We start from the raw sequence: 17342 nt of genomic DNA, 5'->3' as shown, positions 1-17342 counted from the left end.
TGTGTGTCATTTGAATTTCAGTTCAATATGTGTTTAAACGTAAGTATGGATTATATTGTTAAACTCTCTTCTTCTTCTTCTTCTTCTTCTTCTCTCTCTCTCTCTCTCTCTCTCTCTTTTTAGTGGAAAAGATTTCAACAATTCTATTGAAATAGGGAAAACAATTACAATTGGTCTAGATTCATAATTTCTTGAGGTAAGCTACCAAACTAGATAAAATGATCATTAGCCTCCTTGGGTTTTCTTGCTAGAGCATGAGTAGTAGTATTCCGCTCTTGACGCACAAGTGAGAAACACTTCATTGGAATGATTTAGTTAATACTTTTGTATCCTGTGTAAGATTGCCAAATAGAGCTAGAATCACCTTGTCCTGTTGAATAGCTTCGATGATTATGGCCGAGGCTCCTTCAAGTAGTACCTGCAATAAACTTTGAGTCATTGCGTAATGATCTGCATATCTAGCTGCAAGAGGTTTAATTTCCACCATAGTTTGTGGTAATAGAAGCCTCTGGGCCATGCCTGTTAATATTCTACTGGCACCGTTTCTCACAACCACTCCCACATCATTGAATTATGGCCTGGAAACCTTGCACCATAAAAAAATTAACCTTGGGGTAGTCATGGCCAAGACACGTTGTTGAACTCGTACTGGTCTTGGGACATAGGCTTATTCATCTTCCTATGGTTGGCAGACGATCTAAGGCAAATACATTGAGGGAGATCCAAGAGGGGATACTGCTAAACAGGTGATGGGATGGAAAGAAAAATTCACATCGAAGGTAGGGCGTGAACTCATAAAGACAGTGGCTTAAGCCCTCTCAACCTACTCCATGAGTCTAAGCTCAAATATGGTAATGTTTCACTCTCCTTCCTTCAGATCCAGCGAAGTTTCGTTCTCCTCTACTCATATTCGGCCAAGATTTGTTTTCCTTTGCCCACCGCCGCCCTTCGTCGGTTTCAACCGAACCGACCCGTGGTTTTCTAGAATTCGATTCTACTAGACTCACCATGATTGGCAATCAGTAGCAGGTCTAATCTTCTTCTACCCGATCTGAGCGAGTTGAGTCCAAATTTGACTCAGACCGACCTGTGGATAGTCCTACTCGAGGAACAATACTCCTTCCTCTTGCTCTTAATGAAACACTTTTTATTTATTTATAAATAATGACTTACTGATATATATATATATATATATACACACACATAAAGGGTATACAAGAGTGTACAAATCAAATACATAAATCTAGTAAATCAAAAATTGAAGATAAGGATTGGTTTCTCCACATTGCCAACAAGCCTAATAAGGTTCTAAAAAAACAATAACTTGAGATCAGGTAAATAATTTTCATTATCTTCGAAGCACCTGCTATTTCATTCCTTCAAAATACACCACAAAACAATGGAGAACAACAATCCATGTATGTCCATTACAATGGTGACCCAACCGCCCTTGCCAACAAGCAAGAAGTTCAACAATAGACTATGGCATAACCCAATGTGCTTTGAAAAGCCCAAAATCATAGCCCACAAATTCGTAGCAATTGCATAATGAAGGAAGAGATGGTCAATAGATTCACTATTACACTTGCACATGTAACACCAATCCATATTATTACAGGCCTTTTTTCCCCCCTCAAATTGTCAATTGTCAGACTTTTCCCTAAGGTAGTAGTTCAAACAAAGAAAGCCACTCTAGAAGGAACCTTCTGTTTCCATATGCTCTTCCAAGAGAAAAATTGATCACTAAGGCGAACTAAAAGACAGTAAAAAATACTAAGCATAAACCCCTTACATCTTATCCTTTATCACTTGCTGCCAAAGAGCATCCCTTTCAAGCCCAAATCTCCACAAGCATTTCCTTAATAAAGCTTCATTAAAAAGTCTCAAATTCCTAATCCCCAAACCACCTGAAGAAAGTTGAGCACAAACAATAGCCCATTTAACCAGATGAAACACGTATTAACATTGATGAATGAAGTGTCAAATAAAACAAATTCAAAATTTTATTTAGGGAAATTTTTTATGTAGATTTCAATAAGACATTACTGGATATGTACTCGTTCGAATAATTCAGCATACAAATTCTAATGAATCACAGTTACAATGTACAATACATAGAAGCAGCACCTTGGCAGTCTAGCAGTGTTACCATCAATTAAGAACTACGTAATTACTAATTAGTACAGCAAAAAAACAATTGAGATGTCCCATTTTTCTGATAAATAGTAGCAACAATTGGCTTTTCTGTGCAAGTTTAGGTCTTCCAATGGCAGCTGAGAATTGTCCTGCAGTCATTCACATATATGAGGACCATAAAGATACAGTTATCTACAGCTCTATCCAAAGAGATAATTCAGCATACAAATTCTAATGAATCACAGTTACAATGTACAATACATAGAAGCAGCACCTTGGCAGTCTAGCAGTGTTACCATCAATTAAGAACTACGTAATTACTAATTAGTACAGCAAAAAAACAATTGAGATGTCCCATTTTTCTGATAAATAGTAGCAACAATTGGCTTTTCTGTGCAAGTTTAGGTCTTCCAATGGCAGCTGAGAATTGTCCTGCAGTCATTCACATATATGAGGACCATAAAGATACAGTTATCTACAGCTCTATCCAAAGAGGAAAGACATTCTTAAAAAGGATGATGAATAGTCTAGACTAACATGAACATAAAAGTTAAAACTGTAGTCATCTAATTGAACTTCGTGCTTGAGAATGAATTCCTCCCTGCATTCATAGGATATTTGGAACCTTGTTCCCTTGTTCCTCCCTGTATTCCTTTTTATATGTATTTTTTTTTTTTTTTTGGTTATTGTAATTCTTTTTATGCTTCTTTGTGGTTGTCATGAAATAGTATTTTTTCAATAAAAATTATTCTTACCTATCATAAAAAGAATGTGTCCCAAGCTGAGCAGTTCTTCAGTAATTTTGCCTTCACAGTTGGCTGGTAATTGATATCACCAACAAAATCCTGTCACCTAGGAACCACACTTCAGTTGTTGCATCTTACACTACCGAATGATTATAATATCAAATCATCGACAATTTCTAGAGGAACTAAGGTTTTGGGGGAACTAACTAATCACCTCAAAATTTCATTCTCAAAGTTAGTTGGTGGGAATGCTGGGACAAGGCACACTAGAGTAGATTTCATTCATTTATTTAGTTTTGATCAATGTGAGCACAAAAGACAGAAGAAGCTGCTTTCCAAGGTTGCCTTCATTTTCTTATTTATATATTTATTACCAAAGGGATACCCTTAGTTGCAAATAAATAATCATCCAGAAGAAAACCAAGTCTAGAAAATGTTTAGCGTATTTGACTAATTAGTAAGAATAGATTTTGTTTGCTTTAACATCTGGAGGAAAAACGAAATCAATGAAGCAAGGTTCTGTTAACACACCCAATCTTGATTTAGTTCAGTTTGTTGCTAGACAGAGAGAATGCAAGAAGGAAGAGAGAAAAATAAGGTGGGCATGGGGGGCGTTATGGATGCAGGGTGGAACTAAGATTTTTTTCCCTCTCTCTCTCCCAATTTACTATATCGCGTTATCATGATTACAATGTGAATATCAGTTTCACTATCTATGAAATGAGTAATGAAAAATGATATTTATGTGGAAGTGCAGAGTACCCAAAAAGGGGTAAAACATATGATGAAGGGGTGAAAAAGTGGTATATTACCCAATGTAAGATAAATATTCTATACATAAACCATAACTGTCATACCCAATGTAAGATAAATATTCTATACATAAACCATAACTGTCAAACAAAAGTAACTATTTGAGTTAATTAATATGAAAAGGTGTTCTATGAACAAACCAAAATCTGGCTGGGCTCCAAGTATAAGCTACAGAATTTTGTCACAAGTGACTATAGCATTCCTAGAAAAGGTTACAAAGAGTGCATTCGGATGTGCTTTGTTGATTGCTTATTTACTAAAAATCCTAATGGAAACAGAGGGGAGAAAGTCTTTTTTGGTGTGTCGCCTGCCAAAATATGCTCAAAAAGCCCAAAATTGCCAAATGCTTACTAAAATCTTTAGCAATAAGCAGTGTTTCTATAACCCAATCCTTGTGTATGTAGTTGGTAATTCTAAAATTATTAAATAGTGCAAAGAGTTGTGAATCATTTTGAACATTCAATAGTATAATCAACTTTCCTTTTTTTTTTTTTTTGGCCAATTTAATTTACCTTTCTTTCTGCCCCAAAATCTATTATGTTCCAGTCTCTCAGTGCAGAGTCAAATTCATTCACAATATTTTAGATTCCCAGATTTTTCCTAAGCCTCATTGTTGCCACCAGAATCCACAACTTCCCACGGTACTGATAATATTTTTTGGATTTTCCATATCATTCCTAGATCTAACAACTTCAGAATTATTAAATTAAGAACCATGTTGGGTGAGGGTCAACACATAAGACAAAAAGTCAATAAACGTAAGTTAATGGCAAAAAGGAAGCCCTAGAGAAAGAAAAAAAACTCTGAAGGCAGAAATTAATAATAGCAACTGCAAAGAATAAGTTTTGAAACCAAAATAAACACATTATGAGAACGTTTTACAAAAGGGAAGCAGGATTGGCATATACAAGGATACAATGATAAAGAATGAAAGAATAGGCAAGATATACATACCACATAAGTCAGAAGTCCAGTAATATGGTGGCTATGCCTTCCAACATCCCTTTGACATGAAAGCTTTTCTTTGAATCAGATTTATTGACGAACAACCAGAAGAATATAAAAACCAAGTTACCAATTTTTTCCACCTAAGTTTTTGCACTATCCTGTTTCCTGCTGACATCAGTTGTGGTACTAGCTGACACCCTTTGAAGTGAGGGATTTCTATTTTTAGCTTGACGGGTGACTTTAGACTCAGCACTTGCTGGTAAAGACCCAAAAGCTCCCAAAGCCTCCAAGAAAAACCTCTTATTAGGGACAATGCCATCCCTGTCCATATTCTTCAGCAATTTCTGTAAAAGCTCCTTCGTGTTGGCTTTAGTGTAAGCCTTATAAAGAAGTTTATATGTTGATGAATTTGGAATTACACCTATACCTTTTGCATTCTCAAAAAGCATATTGGCTTCCATGGGCAAACCATTCATACAGTAAACATCAAGCATGACATTAAGGGTTGAAACTTTCATTCCCTTCCCAGATTGAACCATTCCATCAAATATTTCCCTAGCCCTAGAAACACAGTCACAAAATCCATACATCAGTATAAGACTCTCACAGGTGATGAAGCTTGGGGTATATCCCATATCCCTCATCTTTTGGAAGACATATTCTGCTTTCTCCCTAAGTCGTGCCTTCCCATAATTAATTATCATTGAATTAAATGTCGGCAGTGTTGGTCTTTCCCTGGAGCGCAATAAACTCTTGAACACTTGTTCCATCTTATTAAATTCTTGCTTTTTTCCATATGAATCAATGAGCAAATTAAAAGTGATAATATCGGGCTTACATTGATTACTTTTCATGCGAGAAAGCACAGATTCCATTTCTCTGATCATCCCATTTTTCCCATATGCATCCATCACACCATTATAAGTATAGATATCAGGGGAAATTATGCTCTCATCAAGATCTTTAAACAAAGCATTAACTCGTTCTACATTTCGAGCTTGAGCAAAAGCTCTCAAAAGAATGTTGTATGTCACAACGCTGGGTTTACACCACTCAATTCCCTTCATCTTTTCAAAGTACCCAATAGCTTTGTCCAAAGCCTTTGCTTTATCTCGTGAGTGAAGATGGGCTGTGATGAGTGCATTATATACAGAAGTGTCAGCCCGGCAGCCGCTATTACGCATCTCAGAGAAGAGCCACATTGCCATTCGGGTTTGGCCCTTCTTTCCCATAACCGATATTAATTTTGAATAAACACCATTATCAGCGACATACCATCGTTGTTTCTGCATCCATCTGAACACCTGAATGTGGTATTTGAAAGTGAAGCAACAACTCAACAAATGTGTCCACAAACATTAAGGCCAACATTGTAACCAATGTATCTTAGTTCCAGTTTGTTTTACATGAAGTCCACTTATTTCTAGCTAACCTATCATTGAAAATAAAAAAGAAAAAAAGTTACCTAGCTATAATGAAAGTATTTAGAGTATCACTCAACTCGCTGCATCATATAGCATTGGTCTAATCAAAGAGATTAAAACAGTGACCCTATGGTTTTGAACTAGGAATATTTAATATAGTATGACAACCAAATACACAACTCACACAGTTCAAATAAGTTCCTGCATAGAATGGCTCTACTAAATTCATAAACTTAAACTAAGAAAGAACACTTAAACTTGAGAAATTTTGCTATTGAACCAAAAAGAAAGAAAACCACAAAGAGTATAAACTTGTTTGAATAATGGTTAAATGATTAAATTCACAATTTCCTAATGGCTTAAGCTTCTGATACAACTGGTAATTTATCATTGCATCAAAGTCCTATATTCAAACTCCGTCTCCACTCTACCTTAACCCTTTTTTTAAAGGTTTTGGGGGCAATTGGCACTATACAGATAAGCTCAATCCTAAACCATGTTACAATACAAGCCTAAATTTGAAAGACCCAGAAGCTAAAATAGTTGAAAAATCACATAAGAGAGCATTATAGAAGCAAACCTCAAGGCATTGAAGCCACTTGTCACTCTTGCCAAGCTGTTCAAAAAGAAGAAAACAGTGCTCAGTTCTCACAACTTTGACATACTTGTTCAGTGTCTTCAACAGTGGCTCTCTCTCATTCATATTCCTCATCATCACTCGGACCAGCTCTTCAGCCTCGGACTTGTCGGGCATTGGACCCGGGTTTCTCTTGGGTCGGGTCGAAGCGCAGGAAATTCGGGTCATGGGTCTGTACCGAAGAGAACGATTGGGTAGTGAAAGACATGGTTGTGTGAAGGTGAGGGTGTGGGTGTAATATCGTGAGGAATGAAGGGTGAATGAGGAGGAGGAGGGTTGGAGAGAGTGAGAGGACAGATTTTGGAACATTGGGTTTGGTGGTTTTGCTGTGAGACTGAGAAGTGAGAACTGAGCTTAGAAACATTTGGGGTTTGGTAATTTTGGGGGGATTTGGGACTTGGATGGTAAATATGGAGAATAGATAGGGAGTTAAAGGTAAATACAAATAGTTTTAGAGATAAAAGTTAAAAGGATATGGGACTTGGATGGTAAACATGGAGAGTTTTGTTTTGTTTTGTTTCAAAAAATTAAAAATAAATAAAATAAAAATTGAATAGTTTGAAAAATAAAAAACTGAACCTGACGTGAATCGAACACGCAACCTTCTGATCTGGAGTCAGACGCGCTACCATTGCGCCACAGATCCACTTGACAACAATAGTTATATATATATATATATATATCAATGCAAGTAACCGGCAACGCTATTGATCATATTCTACCAGTTGGACTCAAATGATAGAGCTAGTCTGTTCCTAACTGGGCTTTGTTTCAACTTTCAAGAATGACATGAGAATGAAATGGGATGATAGTGATACTTTTAGAGCATGTTTGGATGCTTTTTTTGTCATCACTCAATTTCCGTCCTTCAATTTTCATCACTCGTCACTTATATCACTCATTACTTGTCACTCAAAAATATCACACCCGTTTGGCACCATCACTCCCTTACCATCACTCAATATTTTTTACACTATTTATGGGCCCCATACTTGTCACTTGTTCAGAACAAAGCAGTTTTGTTACCCGCGGAAGGATTTCATCCCCATCAGCCTTCTCTTTCTCATTTCCCCTTCCCCTTTAGCCCTGCCACTCTCCCAAAGCACAAACCCGAACCCATAAAAATTTATCAAGCTCCCTCGCCTTATCAGGACCATCACCAGTGAACAACACCCATCTCTCCAACGTGTATGGCAACTCGATCTCCTTTGTTGTGACCCAGCTCGATCTCCTCCAACGTGAGCGTTTGGATTGCGTTTATCTACCCCACGTTTGCGTCTGCGTTTACACCACGGCTACAGTGCACGCTTTTGATACCAGTTTTAGCTATGTTTGGCTATTTTTTGGGTCCCACGACATTGTTCGTGGGACCACTGATGTGCATGAAATATATACAATAAAATACTCACATATCTACATATTTAGCTTTACTTTTATATTATTTTGTGACTGATTATGTAATATCTTTGTGTTACAGGTAACAAGGGCTTTACATGCAAAGTGGGGCTAGACCAATTGAATCAAGCCAACTTACATCCAGCCAGGCATGAATATTAAATTTAAGTTCAACTAGAGTAAGGAATCAAAAGAAATTTGCACCAAATCTAAGTCCAATTCGGATTAGGATTCCAGCCTGCACATTAGTTAGTATTTTTGACATAACTTTCGGCTCAGATGTCCAATTGAGATGATTCAAGTTGGGCTGGAAAGTTAACTTAAAGGTCTACAACTTTGTGGTTTACCAGGAGCCCGAATTCTGAAGTTAAATGGGCCAAAATAGTTGGTTAATTGAAGCCTAAAAATCTGGGATTTTCTCCAAACGAGAATTCAACTTGTAACAAGATTCCTTGACCTATTTTAAGGCTTTTTAGGGCAAAATTTAGGGAGGCCAGTGCTAGGGCTGAGATGCAAAATAGAAAATTGGAGCAAGAGGCAGTGCCGCATGTGGCTTCTCTGTAGCTTTTCTCCATGATAGTATTGTGACTATTTCTTTCTCTATTTTATTTGTCTAATTTAATGTTTAGTATTTTATTTTTGTGTTTTCTTTCAATTACTATGAGTAGCTAAATTTATAATTAGGGTTGAGGATGAAACCTTGTTAAGGATTATCAGTAATATTTATATGATTTGATTTTTCCCACAATAGTTGTTCTTTAATGATTTAAATTGTTCTTGCTTCATATCAATTGACTAAGATGAGATTTTAGATATGAGTTCAATCATGTTTTTCTCATGATTTAGGATTTGTCTTAATTAATTGAATGCTTGGTTTATTAATTCTTGATTATAAAACTGGATATCGTTTGTGATTTGTCTGTCAATGGTTACAAGTTATGATTTGATTTTTAGAATTGGATGTATCTTGTGATTTGTTTGGCTACGGATACAATTGATGATTTGGTTTTATATTTAAGAAGCGAAGAAGAACATGCTTTAAAAATAAGGATTTTAATGAGGATATTTTTCATGATAGCAAGATTGATTTCTAGATTATCATGTAGTGAGTTGGGAAAAATTAATGATCATAAATATATGATGGTATGACTTACAAGGCGGATTCCAAAACCTTAATTCCTTTCCCTTGATTGTTTACATCTTTTCATTGCTTTATATCTTTTGCTTAGTTTAACTATTTGCTTAATTTTATTATTTGCTTAGTTTATTTAATTTCAAAACAACCAATTTTTATTAAACTAGATTAGGATTAATTTGGTTAAGATTTAATTAATTTTCTTACGTTCATTCAAGTCCCTGTGGGTTCGACCTCGTTCTTGTCAAACTATACTTCGGTACGGTTTGTACACTTGCGAGTATTTTAAAATTTCACAACAACTTTTTGGTGCCGTTGCCGGGGACTTGGTTAGGAAAATAAATTAGGTCTTAATTGAATTTTTATTTCTACTAGTTGTAGTTAATTTTTTTTAAATTAAAAAAAAACAAAAAAAAACAAAAAAAAAATCATTTCTTTGTGCTTGGTGTATGAGAACTTGGATATGTGATAAAGAAAATCGTCTTGTGATTTTTGATTATCCATCCACAATGGGAGAAATAGGAGATGATTCAATAGCTCTTAGGGAGTTGTTCTCACCCATAACCACCAACCCTCCATCTTGCATAGTATTGCCTGCAATCACTACTGCACATTTTGAGTTGAAACCACAGATAATCCATCTTCTTCCTACTTTTCATGGATTGGATAGAGAAGACCCTTATATGCATGTAAAGGATTTTCTTGAGATTTGTGCTACTTGTAAGTTCCAGAATTTCTTTGATGACTCTGTTCACTTGCGTTTATTCCCTTTTTCCTTGAAGGATAAGGCAAAAGCATGGCTTAATTCTTTGTCACCTAGATCTATCACTTCATGGGAACTATTGGTCACAAAATTCCTCTCTAAATTTTTCCCAATGGATAAGACCAATGCTTTGAGGAGAGAAATTGCAGATTTTTATCAAGATGAACAAGAGAAATTTTATGAGAGTTGGGAGAGATTTAAGGATTTGATCTTAAAGTGTCCTTATCATGGTTTTGAAACATGGAGACTAATACAATATTTTTATAATAGTTTGACTCAGACAAATCGTAACATGATTGAGTCCATGAATGGTGGTGGATTTTTGAGTCTTATGGATGATGAGGCATACAAATTTCTTGAGAATTTATCAAAAAGCTCACAATAATGGGATTTTTCCAATCGTAGAGAGAGATTTGCCCCTGCAATTAAGAAAGGAGGATTGTATGAAGTCAGTGAAGATTTAGACATAAAAGCTAGGTTGGACAATCTCACTCGTAAGGTTGAAGCTTTAGCTTTACGTAGAGGGATGAATTCTGTCAATCAAGTTCAAAATGAAACATGCTCTACTTGTGCAAGTCCTATGCATACAACACAAATGTGTCCTTCCACAGTTGGTTACCCTGAATACTATACTGAGCAAGCAAATGCACTGAATAATTATGGAAGGCCACTTGTAAGTCCATTTTCAGAGACATACAATCCAAATTGGCAAAATCATCTTGATTTCTCTTGGAGGCAAAACCATTCCCCCACAAATATAGGTGGACAACAAGTGCATCAACAAAGTCAATTTCGTCCACCTACTCAAGCATTTCCTCCAATTCCTCAATCAACTCCTCAATTTATGGCACCACTAAGACAACAATCATCTTTGGAGGAGTCTCTTAAAACTTTCATGCAATCAACTAGTCAAGCCATTCAAGAGATAAAAGTTCCACCCATTTGAATACTCAAGCTATTTCAAAGTTGGAAAATCAAGTTGGCCAGTTAGCAACCCAAGTTGGAGAGAGGGAAAAAGGAAAGTTTCCTAGTCAACCTATACCTAACCCAAAAGGGCAGTATGCAATTAATGGTTCTTCTAGTTCTACTCATGCACATGAATCTGTTTGGTCTATTACTACCCTTAGGTCTGGTAGACAAGTTGATAATCAAGTGAAAATGCCAGAAGTGGAGGATAATGAAAATACTGTGTTAGAAGAAAAAGGAGTTCACAGTTCACAGGATGATCATAAAGAAAAGAAGGGCAACTCAACCTCAATTCCAATTTAGGATCTTAGTTCTCCCCTTGATAGGAGGTTTGTTCCTAAAGCTCCATTCCCTCAAAGTTTAATCAGTCCTTAGAAAGGTGCACAATTTGGAGACATTTTAGAGGTTTTTAAGCAAGTGCAAATAAACATTCAATTTCTTGATGCAATTCAGCAAGTTCCTGCTTATGCCAAGTTTCTAAAAGATTTTGTGACAATGAAGAGAAAGACAAATGTCCCTAAAAAGGCATTTTTGACAGAGCAAGTTAGTTCAATCATTTAGAATAAATATCCAGTGAAATGTAAGGACCTTGGATCTCTTACAATTTCATGCAAGATTGGGGATCATCTCATTGAGCGAGCTTTGCTAGATTTGGGGGCAAGTGTGAACCTAATGCCATATTCAGTTTATTTATAGCTAGGTTTGGGGGAGTTGAAACCCACAACCATGACACTTCAATTAGCTGATAGGTCTATGAAAATCCCTAGAGGTATTGTTGAGGATGTGCTGATTAAGGTGGATGCATTCTACTTTCTTGTTGATTTTGTTGTGTTAGACACTGAGCCTGCTCTGAATGCTAGTACACAAATCCATGTCATTTTGGGTCGCCCTTTCTTAGCCACATCCAATGCTTTAATCAATTGTCAGAGTGGTGTGATGAAGATTTCTTTTGGAAATATGACTGTTGAGCTTAATATCTTTGACATAAGTAAGCAAGACCTAGACAATGAGGATATATGTGAGGTTAACATGATTGGGAGCCTAGTCCATGATACTTTCCTACAATCAAGTTGTGAGGATCCCCTAAAGGCTTGCTTAACCCGTATTGATTGCAATTTGGATACTGAAAAATCAATTGAGAATGTCAATGCATTGTTGGATTCTGTTCCTCTATTAAGTATTGATAGTTGGTAACCAAAAGTTGTCCCTTTTCCACTTTCTTCATCCCCATTCCTATCTATTGTAGAACCACCACAGTTGGATGACTTTTGGGAACACCAATTGATAAGTATACTTCAAGAGCATAAGGAAGCTATAGGTTGGAAAATTGCTGATATTAAGGGTATTAGTGCTTCTGTGGTTATGCAAAGAATTCACTTGAAAGACACTGCAAAAGCTTCTCAACTTGTTTTTGACCCAGAAAAGTTACAATATCATTGGACTAGTCCATTCATAATATGCATTATTTATCTCCATGGTGTTGTTGGGGTTTGGATGGTCCTGTTTATCAGGATTGATTTCCAGTTGTGTTAGATCTTTTTGAAAAAAAAAAAAAATCTTTTTCTTGTTTATTTTCTACTTTTAGATTAATATTTGTGTTTATTTTCTTGTTTAGTTTTATTTTCTTTTGTTCTAGCTGATATTTGACAGAAATTGAAATTTATAACAATCAGCTTGATTAAGGTACGTCTCCTCCTTCTCCTTACCTTACTTGTTTCTACTTGATTCTCATGTTGCATATTAATATTTTGATCTCTCTTCATTCAAGACATATATTTGAGAGTATCGTTTTTAACATTGAGGACAATGTTTGGTTTAGGTTTGGGGGGAATGTATATAGATTTCTATCTTTTTGTTTTGTTTTGTTTAGTTGTTTCTATCTTTTTGTTTAGTTTAGTTTAGTTGTGTTTAAAAAAAAAAAAAAAAAAAAAATTCTTTTGCCTAGCTTGAGGTTTATGTTTTGAGTTCGTTATACTACTTTTGCTTAAAGAATTTCATTGCTTTTATGCTCAATTCATTGCACATGCATATAGCCACTCAGACACAACTTGTTGAAGGATAAAAATGATTAGAAAATCTTGATGATAACAATGTGGAGATTGTAACACCTGTGAGTTTTGAGCCAATTATTATTTTTGGAGGGTTATTTATTGTTTCTAATCTTAAAGTTCATTTGGAAGTGCGTAAAATATTTCCCTTGTTTTAGTCTCATTGTTCTTTCTTTTGGCCAAGAAAAAAATAATATGATTTTATGCCACACTTGAATCTTTTGAAGTCATTGATGTTGAATGAACTATACTAGTCTTTGAGAGATGAGATTAGACCATTTTTGTCTACTTTGAGCCATATATGTGTTTTTTTTTTTTGATACATTCGCTAGTCACCCCATTGAGCATTTTAATTAGCCTTTTTTTCTTAAAACCCTTATCCATAGTGTCTCAAGATGGAATTTGATCAGTTTGTTTCAATGTGGTGGTTTGTGTGAGAATTCAAAGAAGAAAGAAAAAAAGAATTGAAAAAAAAAAAGAGAAAAAAAAAAGTGTCAAAAAGAAGAATATATAAAGGGTTCTCATCAAATTTTGAGAAGTGAAATGGAAGGAAGGATACTGCTTTGAAGAAGAAGAGTTGAAAAAAAAAATGTTGAATGGAAATTCCAAAAAGAGTTGACATTCCAATTAATCTTGAAAACACTTCTTATTATTTACCTTCACCCATTTTTATTTCAATCCCTTTGCTTTTACCCTACATTACGTCCTAATAAAGTCCTTATTTGATCTTGAAGATTGTGTAGTTCAGAAATTGATATAACTGAATAAAAAATGTGGTATAAATTCTTTTTGGCATCCTTTCATGAGACTACTTGTTCTTTCTTGATTGAGCGTTTTTCATGTGATTTATATGTGAGATGTTTGATTTTGCTTACATTATTCCGCTCACATATATTGTTGAGAGTGTTATACCCCATTTCAGAGTGATTTAACTTGTTGAGTGATAACACTAGAAATATTTGAGTTGAAGCATACTTTCAAATAGAGATTCGAGTCAAGTTTATTCTAAAACTAAGAGTATGTTTGGGTTGGCTACCACTTTTCACTCACATTGAGTTTTGATGGCATGAGAAATTTCTTTAGCATTTGTAGTGTTTTTGAACTTGAACTAATCCTCTTTGCAAGGCAATTGAAAAAAAAAAAAAAGTTTGTTTGATTCTCTTTGTTTTGTTTTTTTTACTTTTTTTAGTATTCTTTTTCAGAATTTTGTGGGTATATTCCCTGCAAACCCTCACGAGACTACAACTCGTCCACTAGTGTAAGCTAGGGGTTTAAAGGCTTGTTGCATATGCTAAATGCAATCGAAAATTCCAGCGAAAGTGGATTAGTTAGGATTTCCTTTTTCTTTGTTTTGTTTTACTCTTTATCTGTTTTGCTCGAGGACTAGCAAAATGTAGGTTTGGGGGTATTTGATGTGCATGAAATATATACAATAAAATACTCACATATCTACATATTTAGCTTTACTTTTATGTTATTTTGTGACTGATTATGTAATATCTTTGTGTTGCAGGTAACAAGGGCTTTACATGCAAAGTGGGGCTAGGCCAATTGAATTAAGCCAACTTACATCCAGTCAAGAATGAATATTAAATTTAAGTCTAATTGGAGTAAGGAATCAAAGGAAATTTGCACTAAATCCAAGTCCAATTTGGATTAGGATTTCAGCCTGCACATCAGTTAGTATTTTTAGCATAACTTTTAGCTCAGATGTCCAATCAAGATAATTCAAGTTGGGCTGGAAAGTTAGCTTAAAGAGCTACAACTTTGTAGTTTACTAGGAGCCCGAATTCTGAAGTTAAATGGGCAAAAATAGTCGGTTAAGTGAAACCTAAAAATCTGGGATTTTCTCCAAACGGGAATTTAATTTGTAATAGGATTCCTTGACCTATTTAAAGGCTTTTTAGGGCAAAATTCAGGGAGGCCAGTGCTAGGGCTGAGATGCAAAACAGAAAATTGGAGCAAGAGGCAGTGCCGCATGTGGCTTCTCTGTAGCTTTTCTCCATAATAACATTGTGACTATTTCTTTCTCTATTTTATTTGTCTAATTTAATGTTTAGTATTTTATTTTTGTGTTTTCTTTCAATTACTATGAGTAGCTAAATTTATAATTAGGGTTGAGGATGAAACCTTGTTAAGGATTATCAGTAATATTTATGTGATTTGATTTTTCCCACAATAGTTGTTCTTTAATGATTTAAATTGTTCTTACTTCATATCAATTGACTAAGATGAGATTTTAGATATGAGTTCAATCATGTTTTTCTCATGATTTAGGATTTGTCTTAATTAACTGAATGCTTGGTTTATTAATTCTTGATTATAAAATTGGATATCATTTGTGATTTGTCTGTCAATGGATACAAGTTATGATTTGATTTTTAGAATTAGATATATCTTGTGATTTGTTTGGCTACGGATACAATTGATGATTTGGTTTTATACTTAAGAAGCGAAGAAGAACATGCTTTTAAAATAAGGATTTTAATGAAGATATTTTTCATGATAGCAATATTGATTTCTAGATTATCATGTAGTGAGTTGGGAAAAATTAATAATCATAAATATATGATGGTATGACTTACAAGGCGGATTCCAAAACCTTAATTCATTTCCCTTGATTGTTTACATCTTTTCATTGCTTTATATCTTTTACTTAGTATAACTATTTGCTTAATTTTATTATTTTCTTAGTTTATTTAATTTCAAAACAACCAATTTTTATTAAACTAGATTAGGATTAATTTGGTAAAGATTTAATTAATTTTCTTACGTTTATTCAAATCCCTGTGGGTTTGACCTCGTTCTTGTCAAACTATATTTCGGTACGGTTCGTACACTTGTGAGTATTTTAAAATTTTACAACAACCACCATACTCAGTAAAATGCACATATCCATGCATTTTTGGGTCTTATGGCATTATTTATATCTTTAAAAATTATTTTGCTACAGTGTTTTCAGTTTTCAATTTTCAGTAATAAGCAGTATTCAAACAAACCTACGTCTATTTGGCTAGCTTATATTTTGCCAACTTATTTTACTATTTAATTTATTTTTGCTACTATTCATTGGTCTCACTACACTTTTTGGTACTATTCATGAGTCCCGCAGTACTATTTCAACTAATATTTACTTTTATCTACAGTATTTTCAGTACAAAGTTTTCAGTTTCAGTAAAATAAGCAGATCTCAACTAGACCTCTATTTATATATTTATTTATTTTGTTTTGGTTTATACCATTCTTTATTCTAGGGGAAAAAGAACACTAAAACCTAGCCAAATATTTTTTTTTAACAAAAAAACTTTCATAATATGGCTCATTGGATAGTATCAAAACTCAAAAGGTTTGTTTCCTTACAGTAGGATTTCTTATCCAACTCAATAACTTTATAAAGTTATTCTAGCATCTATCTTCTCCTTTCTGATTATTTAGTCTTCTCTTTTCCCCCTCTTGCCCTCCATCTAAAGAGACACAAACAATATATATATATATATATAAACTTCCACTTATATATCTTCTTTCTCAATATTAATCTCATTTTGGCTATGTGGATTTGTTTTTTTTGGAAAGAGTATGGAAAGTAGTGATCAATCAAAAGTATTACAAAGGAAAATTATTAGCAAAAACTTTTTTTTTTTTATAAATTTAATTTAATTCATTGATGTCGTTGCTTTTATAATTTTGATGGAATGACACTATTATCTTTATTATTATTATTATTATTATTATTATTATTATCACATCAATATCATCATTATTTGTTTTTGATCTTGTTTTCTAAGCGTAGATTAGGGGTGTCCAGGACTCGCTCGACCCGCCGGAACCGCTCGACCCGCCACCACCCGAATCAAAATCCGATCGACTTGAGCACCACCACGGTCGATGACGGTTTTGTCCAACGAAACCCGACCATTGTCGGTTCGAGTTTCGCTTTCACTTCTCTCAACCCGCCGGAATCGACCCAATCGAAGAATTGGTTGATTTGTTTGATTTTCCTCCTTTTCTCTCTTAGATCAGCCCAGTTTTAGTGGATATCTCCCTTTCTATGCCCAGATCCGGTGGAGATCTTGAGTTCTTCACCTAGATCTGGTGGAGATCTCAAGATCTCCATCTAGATCGAGTGGAGATCTTGAGTTCTCCACCCAGATCCGGTGTAGATCTCGTGATTTCCGCCCAGATCTGTGGAGATCTTGAGTTCTCCGTTCAGATCCGATGGTGATCTCGTGAACTCGGTGATTTTCGGTGCAAATGAAGTGAGTTTTTGCAAATTTTGGCGATGTTTGCAAATTCCGGCGACTTGACTGAACTGACCCGAAAATCACCAGAAC

At 34.9% G+C, this 17342-nt stretch overlaps 1 protein-coding gene and 2 non-coding genes across 8 annotated transcripts; all 3 read right to left on the bottom strand.

Moving 5' to 3' along the window:
* Positions 1-1324: 1324 nt before the first annotated feature.
* Positions 1325-7089, bottom strand: LOC112017702 (pentatricopeptide repeat-containing protein At4g39620, chloroplastic). Of its 6 annotated transcripts, XM_065760286.1 has the most exons (5): positions 6648-7089; positions 4723-5947; positions 4650-4690; positions 2892-2981; positions 2366-2568 (listed from the first exon to the last, which is right to left on the bottom strand). In XM_065760286.1, exons 1-2 carry the CDS (start codon positions 7011-7013, stop codon positions 4784-4786), a joined length of 1530 nt encoding a protein of 509 aa, XP_065616358.1. In that variant the 5' UTR covers positions 7014-7089; the 3' UTR covers positions 2366-2568; positions 2892-2981; positions 4650-4690; positions 4723-4783. The 6 variants fall into 6 exon arrangements, with proteins under 6 accessions (XP_023905922.2, XP_065616358.1, XP_065616356.1 ...); XM_065760284.1 differs by having other exon boundaries at positions 2892-2988; positions 4650-5947; XM_065760283.1 differs by having other exon boundaries at positions 4650-5947.
* A 189-nt stretch (positions 7090-7278) lies between these two features.
* TRNAW-CCA (transfer RNA tryptophan (anticodon CCA)) lies at positions 7279-7350 on the bottom strand. Its single transcript has one exon. It is a non-coding gene; the product is annotated as a tRNA-Trp (tRNA).
* A 2772-nt stretch (positions 7351-10122) lies between these two features.
* Positions 10123-10231, bottom strand: LOC112017719 (small nucleolar RNA R71). The gene has a single exon (XR_002883499.1). It is a non-coding gene; the product is annotated as a small nucleolar RNA R71 (small nucleolar RNA).
* Between the last annotated feature and the right edge of the window lie 7111 nt (positions 10232-17342).

Source organism: Quercus suber, unplaced genomic scaffold (assembly GCF_002906115.3).
Source record: "Quercus suber isolate HL8 unplaced genomic scaffold, Cork oak 2.0 scaffold_361, whole genome shotgun sequence".
NCBI lineage: Eukaryota > Viridiplantae > Streptophyta > Magnoliopsida > Fagales > Fagaceae > Quercus > Quercus suber.
The sequence above is the reverse complement of the archived record's forward strand: the minus strand, read 5'-3'. Positions and strand labels throughout refer to the sequence as shown.

Coding starts and splice junctions, on each gene's coding strand:
- LOC112017702 (XM_024050154.2), bottom strand. CDS start 7,013: ATGTTCCAAAATCTGTCCTCTCACTCTCTCCAACCCTCCTCCTCCTCA. Junction 5,948..6,647: donor AGTGGCTTCAATGCCTTGAG/GTTTGCTTCTAT, acceptor TACCACATTCAG/GTGTTCAGATGGATGCAGAA.